The sequence below is a fragment of the Coregonus lavaretus genome (genome assembly GCF_964263955.1).
Source record: "Coregonus lavaretus genome assembly, chromosome: 25".
NCBI lineage: Eukaryota > Metazoa > Chordata > Actinopteri > Salmoniformes > Salmonidae > Coregonus > Coregonus lavaretus.
The window spans coordinates 32,439,390-32,452,118 of record NC_140012.1 but is presented as its reverse complement, the minus strand read 5'-3'; the positions used below and the strand labels follow the sequence as shown (position 1 = coordinate 32,452,118).

At 43.6% G+C, this 12,729-nt stretch overlaps 1 protein-coding gene across 2 annotated transcripts in view; it reads right to left on the bottom strand.

Annotated features, from left to right (window-relative positions):
- The window catches only part of LOC311100581 (endothelial PAS domain-containing protein 1-like), a 56,234-nt gene extending 52,427 nt beyond the window's left edge, over positions 1-3,807 (bottom strand). For both annotated transcript variants that reach the window (XM_084141494.1, XM_084141495.1), the window contains exon 1: positions 3,397-3,807. In XM_084141494.1, coding sequence (XP_083997620.1) covers positions 3,397-3,422 — 26 coding nt within the window. In that variant the 5' untranslated portion in view covers positions 3,423-3,807. The remainder of the gene's footprint in view (positions 1-3,396) is intronic.
- Between the last annotated feature and the right edge of the window lie 8,922 nt (positions 3,808-12,729).

The following is a 12,729-nucleotide window of genomic DNA, read 5'->3' as shown; positions in this document are numbered from 1 at the left end:
GGAGCCCCCTCAGTTCAAACTTGTGCACCCTCAGTTTTAGTTTTATGTCCCTGTATAAAAATAGCAAAGAAGTTGAGTGACAGGTTGGCGCAATAAACATTCTGTATCTCCGCTGCGCTGTCAGCACAATGGACAGAGCACGCCACGCTGTGTGTACTGGGACTATGGAAAGCCACTGGGGTGGTTAGGTATGACTCCTTTGTGTTTCCATAAAAAGCAGGGAAATGCTTGTCATCTCTGTGGTAGGCTCAGTGAATAATGTGATACACCTCTGACTTTAATATTAGATTTGGATTTTTAAGGGCAAGTTTACCAGTCAGCCCTGGTGAGGACGCCATGTTGGAGGCCGAACTGTCTCCTTCCTGCTCCTCTGCTGTTCCTATAGGGGGCGCTCTGCAGGAGTGTCCTGCCCTATGATAGGGTGTGTGAGGTTTTCATCCCGACATTGACTGACACTGAATTGATTATGACAGCTCTCTCCGGAGCCTGGAGAGGAGAGGGTGTGCTCTGACCCTTTCCCCCGGGCTTGGAGAGAAAATTATTGCACCTCTAAAATGTTCCTGGGTGTGGCACGGAAGTTGTGTAACTGCTGGGGGGTCTGGAGACAACCCCAGTGTCCACTGTGCATCATTTGGGAGAGAATGCTCCTTTACCTGCTTCAACAAAGGCCCATGCAGGGAAGTTTGTGCCCCGGTATCACCAAAAGGTTAGTGGACAGTGTTTAGGGCCTGGGCAAAGTGTTCATCTGCCTCGGGGCAACTGCTATGATGTTCCTTTATTTGCTCCACCAATCTACATCCATGTACCCAGTGCTTGTTTGGAATGTGCCATTCTGCCTTGCTGTCATATGTCCATTCGTTTGGGGAGTGTGTGTGTTTAAGGGGGGTGGTTAGAAATACTGAACCATAATGATTTCAGTTGAAGGGAAAATGACCACTGCTATCTCCTGACAATGTTAATAAGGTTACTGCTTATGTGTTAGGAACGTGTCTCGAGCATAATTTAAAATGTGGAGACTAGGTGTGTGGTGAAGACGGCTATAGACCTGTCTCTCTCCACTATTGCGCATTGACTCCTGCCAATTCCTGCACAATTTTTGTTTCATTGTGCCAGTTGTTTGTCAATGTTTATCAATGCACCATTAAATATATATTGATCAGTGAAGTTACTTTTAATCCCAACATATTCCCCCATTAATTTAGAATGTTTGGTTATGGAAATGTTGATAATTCATTAAATAACATACCATTCATACCATTTGTCAGGAGGCTGAAGAAATTTGGCTTGGAACCTAAAACCCTCAAAAACTTTTACAGATGCACAATTGAAAGCGTTCTGTTGGGCTGTATCATCGCCTGGTACGGCAACTACACCGCCCGCAACCGCAGGGCTCTCCAGAGGGTGGTGCGGTCTGCCCAACGCATCACCGGGGGCAAACTACCAGTCCTCCAGGACACCTACAGCACCCGATGTCACAGGAAGGCCAAAAAGATAATCAAGGACAACAACCACCCGAGCCACTGCCTGTTTACCCCGCTATCATCCAGAAGGCGAGGTTAGTACAGGTGCATCAAAGCTGGGACTGAGAGACTGAAAAACAGCTTCTATCTCAAGGCCAGACTGTTAAATAGCTTTCACTAGCACATTAGAGGCTGCTGTCTATATACATAGATTAGAAATCACTGGCCACTTTAATAAATGGAACACTAGTCACTTTAATAATGTTTACATATCTTGCATTACTCATCTCATATGTATATACTGTATTCTATACTATTCTACTGTATCTTAGTCTATGCCGCTCTGACATTGCTCATCCATATATTTATTTATATATTCTTAATTCCATTGCTTTACTTAGGTTTGGGTGTATTGGGTATATGTTGTGAAATTGTTAGATATTACTTGTTAGATATTACTGCACTGTCGGAGCTAGAAACCCAAGCATTTCGCTTCACCCGCAATAACATCTGCTAAACACGTGTATGTGACCAAATATTTGATTTGATTTGATTTGATTCTCATTATCCAAGTGGAAAAGTTGTTTGGAGAGCTCACAAACTGCGCAACACTTGTGGATAAAGAACGTGTAGTTTCTTTAATTGCATTTACCAGTTTACTGTCAATTTCTTCATTATCATTGTTTGGAGAGCATGTGTCCGGTTTTTCTGTCATGTTTAATGTTGTGTGAACACGCGCGCTTTAGCCATCTATAGATATACCTGGCCTGCTCGCCAAGAATAGGTGATGCTAAATGTATTTAATTGCCTTTGGGTATGTTCTAGTTAGTTCACTTTTGGGTAACTCAACGGGAGGCTGTATCTGAGCCTGGTAGACCCCACCTGTGCTTTATTGGTTAAGACAGATTTTTCCTGATGAGAGGTTTTTTCTTTTGAATGCTGACATTTTGAAGTCAGAACTTTGTATATATATTTGTAAATATCACCGTAATCTTTTAAACATCAGCGCTGTGTAAATAAATCCGACACTCATTTGCACCTTTATCTGCCTGCCTCCTGCTGAATCTTTGTCCTTACGACTGCTAGAAGGCCCCTATTTTACGCTGATACAGCGCAGCAGAGATAGGCTACAGATTTCGCGCCAACCTGTCACTTCAAAAGCACTCAATGATCTCGAGTCTCTGCAGTTGAACTATATGTTTATTGTGGTATAGCGTGATATAAGCATAATTCAATATCATTCCAATGCAAGAACCCAACCAAAATGTTGCCCCCTCGGCAATTTCTACTGCCACTTTAGTCACTTTATCCTGGCGCCGGGTCTGATTATAGTGTTGTAAAGAAATCAGCCAGTGTTAACGTGGGCCATCATTCAAACAAAGAGATGCCTCCCTGGCCATCAGTGCATATTTCAAAACGATGTTTGCATATAATGACAATACATTCTAAAAACTATGCTGTTATTCTTCTGACCATTATCTAATTGTTTATTAAATTAAATTATTAGCTCAAAATATTACCATTTAATATTAGTATAATTAATAAATGGCACCATGCAGGGTTCTATACAGAACCATTTTGGTTCAGTAAAATAGAACCTCCAGGGTTGCGATCAATGAACCCTATAAAAGGGTTCTATATATAACTTTTTGGAGTTCCATATATGAATCAAGCGATAGAACCCTTTTTGGTTCTATAAGGAACATTTTATTCTAATAGTATACCCTATAACTCACAGTGCGCTTTTTATTAAAGCGCAACAGGTCTCGGAGATGCGAATTTTCTGCGAAATGTCACTCATAGATTGTGAGGACAATAGCTTACTAGGCCTACCATTTAACGTGTTGATTGCTGGTTTAACATTATAATTTCTTATCAAATGTATACATCTAAGAACAAATAGCCCAAACAATAAATACATAAAAATCTACGTTACCTTTTCTTGTCCTTATCCGCGGTCATGTTTTCTTTTGCAAAGTTCAGTGACAAATGGAATTTCCCCGAAAGTCCGAGTCAGTCCACTTTCGCAACAATTTTAAAGCAACAGATGACACACACAATGAAAAATATTGAAAGTCAAATCGAGATTATGTAATTTCTCTGCTCTTTACGCACAGTCCATTTCATATGCAAGTTGTCTTTCAGAAGCAGTTGGCAGCTGTACAGTCTCAGAACACTGCCAAGGATTGTACAGCCTATTCACCGATTCACGAAAGGTAGGCCTACAATCCACAGGCTTTAGCCTACAAATGCTTTAGAAGTTGGATAAAATCAGGTCCGCTGTCAAAGATTCCTTCGTTGCGTTGGTTGTTGCTGGTCTGCTGAACTTCTAGCCCAGTTCGCTGTACACTCTTCTGCGCTCAGCTGGCCCGTTGACAGCCGCTCACGCGTCAATCTGACCGCCGTGATTGGTGAAAATGCTGTGTAGAACCGCCTTAAATATCCCCACCCACTACCCTGATGGTTTCGCCGTTTTATGCTGTCATTCAGAGTACCGGTAGGCCTACATACGGTAGGCCTACATACGGTAGCCTACACCTGTGAGTTGACTTGCCCTTGTATGTTGTGTAGGTACATGTAAGTAGGTAGATTAAGTCAAGGCCTTGCATTGAGCAACCATCCTAACCTTTCATCTGTTAATGTGCTTGAATGGTGATAGCAACAGAAAAACACACACCTGTCATTCATGCTAGCCAATTGGGGCATTCAGAGTTCACATGAGTCTTTGCTATCTTTAAAGATGGTTCTACTAAAAATGCCTTTTCTGAAGAAATAACAGTTTTAGTCTATCCTCAGATAACTATTGCTTGTTTAGCCATTCCGAAATGTTGAGAAAGATGTTTCACACATTTTTGTTGTTGACATTTTACATGTGATGTACAGTCAAGTCCATCATTTTTGACACTTTAATAAAGATGAGCAAAAAAGACTGTATAAAATAAATAATACAAATCCTGAGCTGTATTGTATGCAAAAAAAGGGGTAATTATATTTTATACTAATACAATTGCTCAGAGAAAGAGATTTTGTTTAAAAACTAATAAATCACATCTCAAAAAGATAGGGGTCAAAATTATTGGCACCCCTCTTTTCAATACTCCAGAACCCTCCCATTGTGAGGATAATGACACTGAGCCTTTTTCTAAAATGTTTTATGAGATTAGAGAACACGTTGGGAGGGAGCTGAGACCATTCCTCCATACAGAATCTTTACAGATCCTTGATATCCTTCGTCTGCTCTTATGGACTGCCCTCTTCAATTCAAACCACAGGTTTTCAATGTGGTTCAAGTCTGGAGACTGAGATGACCGTTGCAAGTTGATTTTGTGGCAATTAACCATTTCTTTGTGGATTTTGATTAGTGCTTGGGGTCATTGTCTTGCTGGAAGATCCACTTGCAGCCAAGTGTCAGCCCCCTGGCAGAGGCAAGCAGGTTTTTGGCTAAAATGTCCTGGTACTTGGTAAAGTTAATGATGCCATTGACCTTAACAAGGGCCCCAGGACCAGTGGAAGCAAAATAGCCCCATAACATCGAAGATCCACCACCAAGTTGATTTTGTGGCAATTAACCATTTCTTTGTGGATTTTGATTAGTGCTTGAGGTACTTTTCTGCTTCTGTTTTTCAACGCCAAACCCACCACTGGTATGCGTGGCCAAATAGCTTTATTTTCATGTCTTCTGACCATAGCACTGGTTCCAATCCAAGTGCCAATGACGTTTATCAAACTCCAGGCACATCTTGTCACATTTATTTCACATTTTGGACATTTCACATGATCATAAGGTCACTTATTAAATGCAATATGTTCTGCATTATCTCCTCATTGGCCAAATGAATGGATTGGATGGGCTGCAGTGAATCTGACATTCTGACATAAACATTACCATGAAACTCACATCATTTTCCCTTAAAGTGTTTAATTATTGGTGGATGAACCACACTGAGCATGTGTGTTTACAGTTATTCCAAGAAGGCTGTGTTTACACAGGCATTTTAATTAAGATCTTTTGCCCAATAATAAAAAATAATAAAAAATTGGGGGGTAGATCAGCTTTAATATTGCAGATAGATTGTAACTTCCATCAATGTAATTGTCTGAATCACTTCCAATCCCCCATGTTTTTTTTCTTGCCAATATATATGTGCATATATATATAAACATACATACATATATATATATATACACACATACACATATACTGTGGGGAGAACAAGTATTTGATACACTGCCGATTTTGCAGGTTTTCCTACTTACAAAGCATGTAGAGGTCTGTAATTTTTTATCATAGGTACACTTCAACTGTGAGAGACGGAATCTAAAACAAAAATCCAGAAAATCACATTGTATGATTTTTAAGTAATTCATTTGCATTTTATTGCATGACATAAGTATTTGATACTTCAGAAAAGCAGAACTTAATATTTGGTACAGAAACCTTTGTTTGCAATTACAGAGATCATACATTTCCTGTAGGTCTTGAACAAGTTTGCACACACTGCAGCAGGGATTTGGCCCACTCCTCCATAAAGACCTTCTCCAGATCCTTCAGGTTTCGGGGCTGTCGCTGGGCAATACAGACTTTCAGCTCCCTCCAAATATGTTCTATTGGGTTCAGGTCTGGAGACTGGCTAGGCCACTCCAGGACCTTGAGATGCTTCTTACGGAGCCACTCCTTAGTTGCCCTGGCTGTGTGTTTCGGGTCGTTGTCATGCTGGAAGACCCAGCCACGACCCATCTTCAATGCTCTTACTGAGGGAAGGAGGTTGTTGGCCAAGATCTCGCGATACATGGCCCCATCCATCCTCTCCTCAATACGGTGCAGTCATCCTGTCCCCTTTGCAGAAAAGCATCCCCAAAGAATGATGTTTCCACCTCCATGCTCCACGGTTGGGATGGTGTTCTTGGGGTTGTACTCATCCTTCTTCTTCCTCCAAACACGGCGAGTGGAGTTTAGACCAAAAAGCTCTATTTTTGTCTCATCAGACCACATGACCTTCTCCCATTCCTCCTCTGGATCATCCAGATGGTCATTGGCAAACTTCAGACAGGCCTGGACATGCGCTGGCTTGAGCAGGGGGACCTTGCGTGCGCTGCAGGATTTTAATCCATGACGGCTTAGTGTGTTACTAATGGTTTTCTTTGAGACTGTGGTCCCAGCTCTCTTCAGGTCATTGACCAGGTCCTGCCGTGTAGTTCTGGGCTGATCCCTCACCTTCCTCATGATCATTGATGCCCCACGAGGTGAGATCTTGCATGCTTGCCTATTGTCCTGTAGCCCATCCCAGCCTTGTGCAGGTCTACAATTTTATGTCCTTACACAGCTCTCTGGTCTTGGCCATTGTGGAGAGGTTGGAGTCTGTTTGATTGAGTGTGTGGACAGGTGTCTTTTATACAGGTAACGAGTTCAAACAGGTGCAGTTAATACAGGTAATGAGTGGAGAACAGGAGGGCTTCTTAAAGAAAAACTAACAGGTCTGTTAGAGCCGGAATTCTTACTGGTTGGTAGGTGATCAAATACTTATGTCATGCAATAAAATGCAAATTAATTACTTAAAAATCATACAATGTGATTTTCTGGATTTTTGTTTTAGATTCCGTCTCTCACAGTTGAAGTGTACCTATGATAAAAAATTACAGACCTCTACATGCTTTGTAAGTAGGAAAACCTGCAAAATCGGCAGTGTATCAAATACCACTGTACATATCCTTTAAAAAAATATATTTCCCTTTATTACTTTACAACCCCACCACCCCTTCCCTAATTGGAGTAAACTAGTGAACAACAATGCTTAGGCCTCTACTTCCAGCTTATACATACTATATACATTTTATGGACACAGTCAATCTTACAATAATTCTATTTTGTTTGTTTTTACTCCTGAACTTCCTCTACCCTCAACCTCTCCGGTTTGCTTCTATATGCCATATCTTTCTAACTGTGCTCTTTCACAAAAGCTCACAACCTATAACCTATATACTTATTATGGACACAGTATGCTGTACACTAGTTATCTTGTTTTTATTAGTTATTGTTAGTTATTGTTAGTTGTTATTAGTCCCATCCTTCAGCTCCATTCAACACCTCCCATCTATCTCTTAACACCATCCATATAGGATTTCTATTTGCCATATATTTTTCAACTGTACTGTGATGTTTCACAGATGTTCTGAACCCTTCTATTCTCATTGTTTCTACAGATTGTAAATTGAAAATAAACATTTTTGTTAAAAGTATTATTATATTATTGATCGATTGACTTTGACTTTTCAGATCACCCAGTGGTGCTATCTGCAGGGTTAGCTCCAGGTAAATATTGTAATCCTTCAGCCATTCCTGGACCTGTGTCCAAAAACAAGCTACAAATGGACAGTACCAAAACAAATAATCTAATAATTCTGTCTCTTCACAGAAAAATCTGCAGAGCTGGGAAGATTGTATCCCCCATATAAATAACATTCTATTGGTAGCAAGAATTTTGTATAATAATTTAAATTGAAAAATTCTAAGTTTTGAATCCGGCGTCGTTTTGCGTATCAGTTCATAAACACTGTGCGATGGAATCGGTACGTCAGAAATCTCTTCCCAACTATTTTGCAATCTATATGGGACGGCTGTCAATCCTTTGGCCTTAAATGAAACTCGTATACTTTTTTATTTATCACAGTTTTCTTTAACCAATTATGTTCTTTAATGCAAGGCCGACAGACAAGTTCCTTACTTTTTCCCCCTTCCACTTTCCTTTTCAATTTTTGCGGTAATGATGCAATTATTTGGTTGTAATTTTGGGTAGAGCAGACATTTCCATATGTTTTTGTTAGCTGCATGTGCGACATAACTCCACCAGTCCTATCAATGATTATACCTTTTTTAAACATTTTTAATATATATATATATTTTTAATCAATTAGTATATTTGAGTTTAACCACAATATTTGTTGCATTATTTGTTCTGTCGTTTCTAGAGGATTCAATTGAAATTGCAACCAACTTTCTATGGCTTGTTTTAGAAATTGTCACGACCGTTGACTGATGACTCGTGGAACCAAGGCGCAGCATGATAAGCGTACATTTTATTTAGTACACAACACACGAACAAAACAACAAAACGAACGATACGTGAAGTCCTGAGGTTACAACAACACAAACCTTTACGGAACAAGATCCCACAAACTAACTGGTGCCAACAGGCTACCTAAGTATGGTCCCCAATTAGAGACAACGAGCTACAGCTGTCTCTGATTGGGAACCACCCTGGCCAACATAGATCAACACGATCTAGAACAAAAAACATAGAAAACTAAATATAGAAAAATCCACACCCTGGCTCAACATTTAAGAGTCCCCAGAGCCAGGGCGTGACAGTACCCCCCCCCCCAAAGGCGCGGACTGCGACCGCGCCACACAAACACAAGAGGGTAGGGGCCGGGTGGGCATTCCGCCTCGGAGGCGGATCCGGCTCCGGGCGTGACCACCACCTTTTCTCCACCTCCCCGTTGCGCCCCTGGTCTGGTCCCGCTGACTGGAGCTGGACCCGACGACGGTGGACCAAACCTTACCGGCTCCGGACTGGAGCCGCTGGCCGGAGCTGGACTGGACACCGGTGGAGCGGATTGCTCTGGCTCCAGAGTGGATTCGCTGACTGGAGTTGGACTGGACCCCGGTGGAGCGGATTGCTCTGACTCCGGAGTGGAGCAGCTGACCGGTGCCGGACCAGGCACTGGTGGAACAGGCACGGGCCGTGCCGGACTGGACACACGCACCACTGGCTTGGCGCGGGGAGCAGGAACGGGCCGGACCAGGCTGACGACGCAACCACTGGCTTGGTGCGGGGAGCAGGAACGGGCCGGACCGGGCTGACGACGCGCACCACAGGCTTGGTGCGGGGAACAGGAACAGGCCGGACCGGGCTGGCGACGCACACCACTGGCTTGGTGCGGGGAGCAGGAACAGGCCGGACCGGGCTGGCGACGCGCACCACTGGCTTGGTGCGGGGAGCAGGAACAGGCCGGACCGGGCTGACGACGCGCATCACAGGCTTGGTGCGGGGAGTAGGAACAGACCGGACCGGGCTGGCGACGCGCACCACTGGCTTGGTGCGGGGAGCAGGAACAGGCCGGACCGGGCTGGCGACGCGCACCACTGGCTTGGTGCAGGGAGCAGGAACAGGCCGGACCGGGCTGGCGACGCGCACCACTGGCTTGGTGCGAGGGACAGGAACAGGCCGGGCCGGACTGGGAACACGCACCACTGGCTTGGTGCGGGGAGCAGGAACGGGCCGGGCCGGACTGTGGACACGCACCACTGGCTTGGTGCGGGGAGCAGGAACAGGCCGGGCTGGACTGGGAACACGCACCACTGGCTTGGTGCGGGGAGAAGGAACAGGCCGGGCTGGACTGGGAACACGCACCACTGGCTTGGTGCGGGGAGCCGGAACGGGCCGGGCCGGACTGTGGACACGCACCACTGTCTTGGTGCGGGGAGAAGGAACAGGCCGGGCTGGACTGGAAACACGCACCACTGGCTTGGTGCGGGGAGCCGGAACGGGCCGGGCCGGACTGTGGAGGCGGACTGGACGTCTGGAGCGGAGAGCTGACACAACCCGTCCTGGCTGAATGCCTATTTCTACACAATATGTGTGAGGCATCAGCACAGGACGTACAGGGCTGTGCACTCGTACTGGCGCTACAGCACGTGGCACTGGCGCAGGATATACGGGACCGAGGAGGCGTACTGGAGGCCACGAGCGTTGAGCCGGCACACCCCGTCCTGGCTGCATGCCCATCTTAGCACGACACGTGCGTGGTGCTAGCACCGGACATACAGGATTGTGCCGGAACACTCGCGGCACAGTACGTGGCTCCGCATAACACGGAGCCTGCCCAGTCTCACGCTTCCTAGCCTGAGTACGGGGAGTTGTCTCTGCTCTAACTCTAGGCTCCGCCAACCACCCTTTTAGCCCCCCCCCCCCAAGAAAAAAATGTCTCTCGGGCTTCCTCCTCGGCCGGTACCCTCTGCGTTGCCGCTTCTCCTCTCTGTAGCGCGCCTCCACAGTCTCCTCCCAAGGACGGCGATCCATTCCGGCCTGAATCTCTTCCCAAGTCCAGGATCCCTTCCCGTCCAGGATCTCCTCCCAAGTTCAGGCTGTCTGTTCCTGGACACGCTGCTTGGTCCTCTTTAGGTGGGATCTTCTGTCACGACCGTTGACTGATGACTCGTGGAACCAAGGTGCAGCGTGATAAGCATACATTTAATTTAGTACACAACACACGAACAAAACAACAAAACGAACGATACGTGAAGTCCTGAGGTTACAACAACACAAACCTTTACGGAACAAGATCCCAAAAAACTAACTGGTGCCAACAGGCTGCCTAAGTATGGTCCCCAATCAGAGACAACGAGCTACAGCTGTCTCTGATTGGGAACCACCCTGGCCAACATAGATCAACGCGATCTAGAACAAAAAACATAGAAAACTAAACATAGAAAAATCCACACCCTGGCTCAACATTTAAGAGTCCCCAGAGCCAGGGCGTGACAGAAATAGTGATATTTGGGAGATATAACTGAAAGTGAGAGATTGTAATCTGAATAAAGGGAAAAAGGTCATTCTTGAACATTGGGTGAGACAATCTTACTAATTTGCTAGAGAACCAGTTCGGATTTAAGTATAACTTTTGTATGACTGAAGCTTTTAATGATAGGTCTAATGCTTTAATATTTAATAATTTCTGTCCTCCGAATTCATATTCATTATATAAATAGGCCCGTTTGATTTTGTCTGGCTTGCCGTTCCAAATATATATATATATTTTTTTTTTTTCTCATATCATTTAAAAAACTGTTCGCTAGGTGTAGGCAAGACCATAAGCAAATAGGTAAACTGGGATAATACTAAAGAGTTAATCAGGGTGATTTTTCCACAAATTGACAGGTATTTACATTTCCATGGTAGCAAGATCTTATCTATTTTTGCTAACTTTCTATTAAAATGTATTGGAGTGAGATCATTTATTTCATTTGGTATATGTATTCCGAGTATATCCACATCACCATCAGACCATTTTATTGGTAAACTACATGGTAATGTAAAACATTTATTTTTTAGTGATCCAATATGTAATATAGTACATTTATCATAATTTGGTTGTAATCCAGAGAGGTTAGAAAAATGTATCTAGATCCTCTATGAGGCTGTGGAGGGATTCAAGTTGTGGATTTAAAAGAAAACATGAATCATCAGCGTACAATGACACCTTTGTTTTTAAGCCCTGGATTTCTAATCCCTTGATATTATTGTTGGATCTGATTTTAATAGCTAACATCTCGATGGCCATAATAAATAGATATGCCGATAGTGGACAACCTTGTTTCACTCCTCTTGACAGTTTAAAACTTTCTGAGAAATAGCCATTATTTACTATTTTACACCTAGGTTACTATACATGATTTTATCCCAATTTATAAGCGATTCTCCAAAATTGAAATGCTCCAGGCATTTATATATAAACCCCAGTCGTACTTTATCAAATGCCTTTTCGATGTCTGCTATGAATAGCAGGCCTGGTTTTCCAGATTTTTCATAGTGTTCTATTGTTTCCAGTACTTGCCTTATATTATCTCCAATGTACAGTGGGGAAAAAAAGTATTTAGTCAGCCACCAATTGTGCAAGTTCTCCCACTTAAAAAGATGAGAGAGGCCTGTAATTTTCATCATAGGTACACGTCAACTATGACAGACAAAATGAGAAAATAAATTCCAGAAAATCACATTGCAGGATTTTTAATGAATTTATTTGCAAATTATGGTGGAAAATAAGTATTTGGTCAATAACAAAAAAGTTTCTCAATACTTTGTTATATACCCTTTGTTGGCAATGACACAGGTCAAACGTTTTCTGTAAGTCTTCACAAGGTTTTCACACACTGTTGCTGGTATTTTGGCCCATTCCTCCATGCAGATCTCCTCTAGAGCAGTGATGTTTTGGGGCTGTCGCTGGGCAACACGGATTTTCAACTCCCTCCAAAGATTTTCTATGGGGTTGAGATCTGGAGACTGGCTAGGCCACTCCAGGACCTTGAAATGCTTCTTACGAAGCCACTCCTTCGTTGCCCGGGCGGTGTGTTTGGGATCATTGTCATGCTGAAAGACCCAGCCATGTTTCATCTTCAATGCCCTTGCTGATGGAAGGAGGTTTTCACTCAAAATCTCACGATACATGGCCCCATTCATTCTTTCCTTTACACGGATCAGTCGTCCTGGTC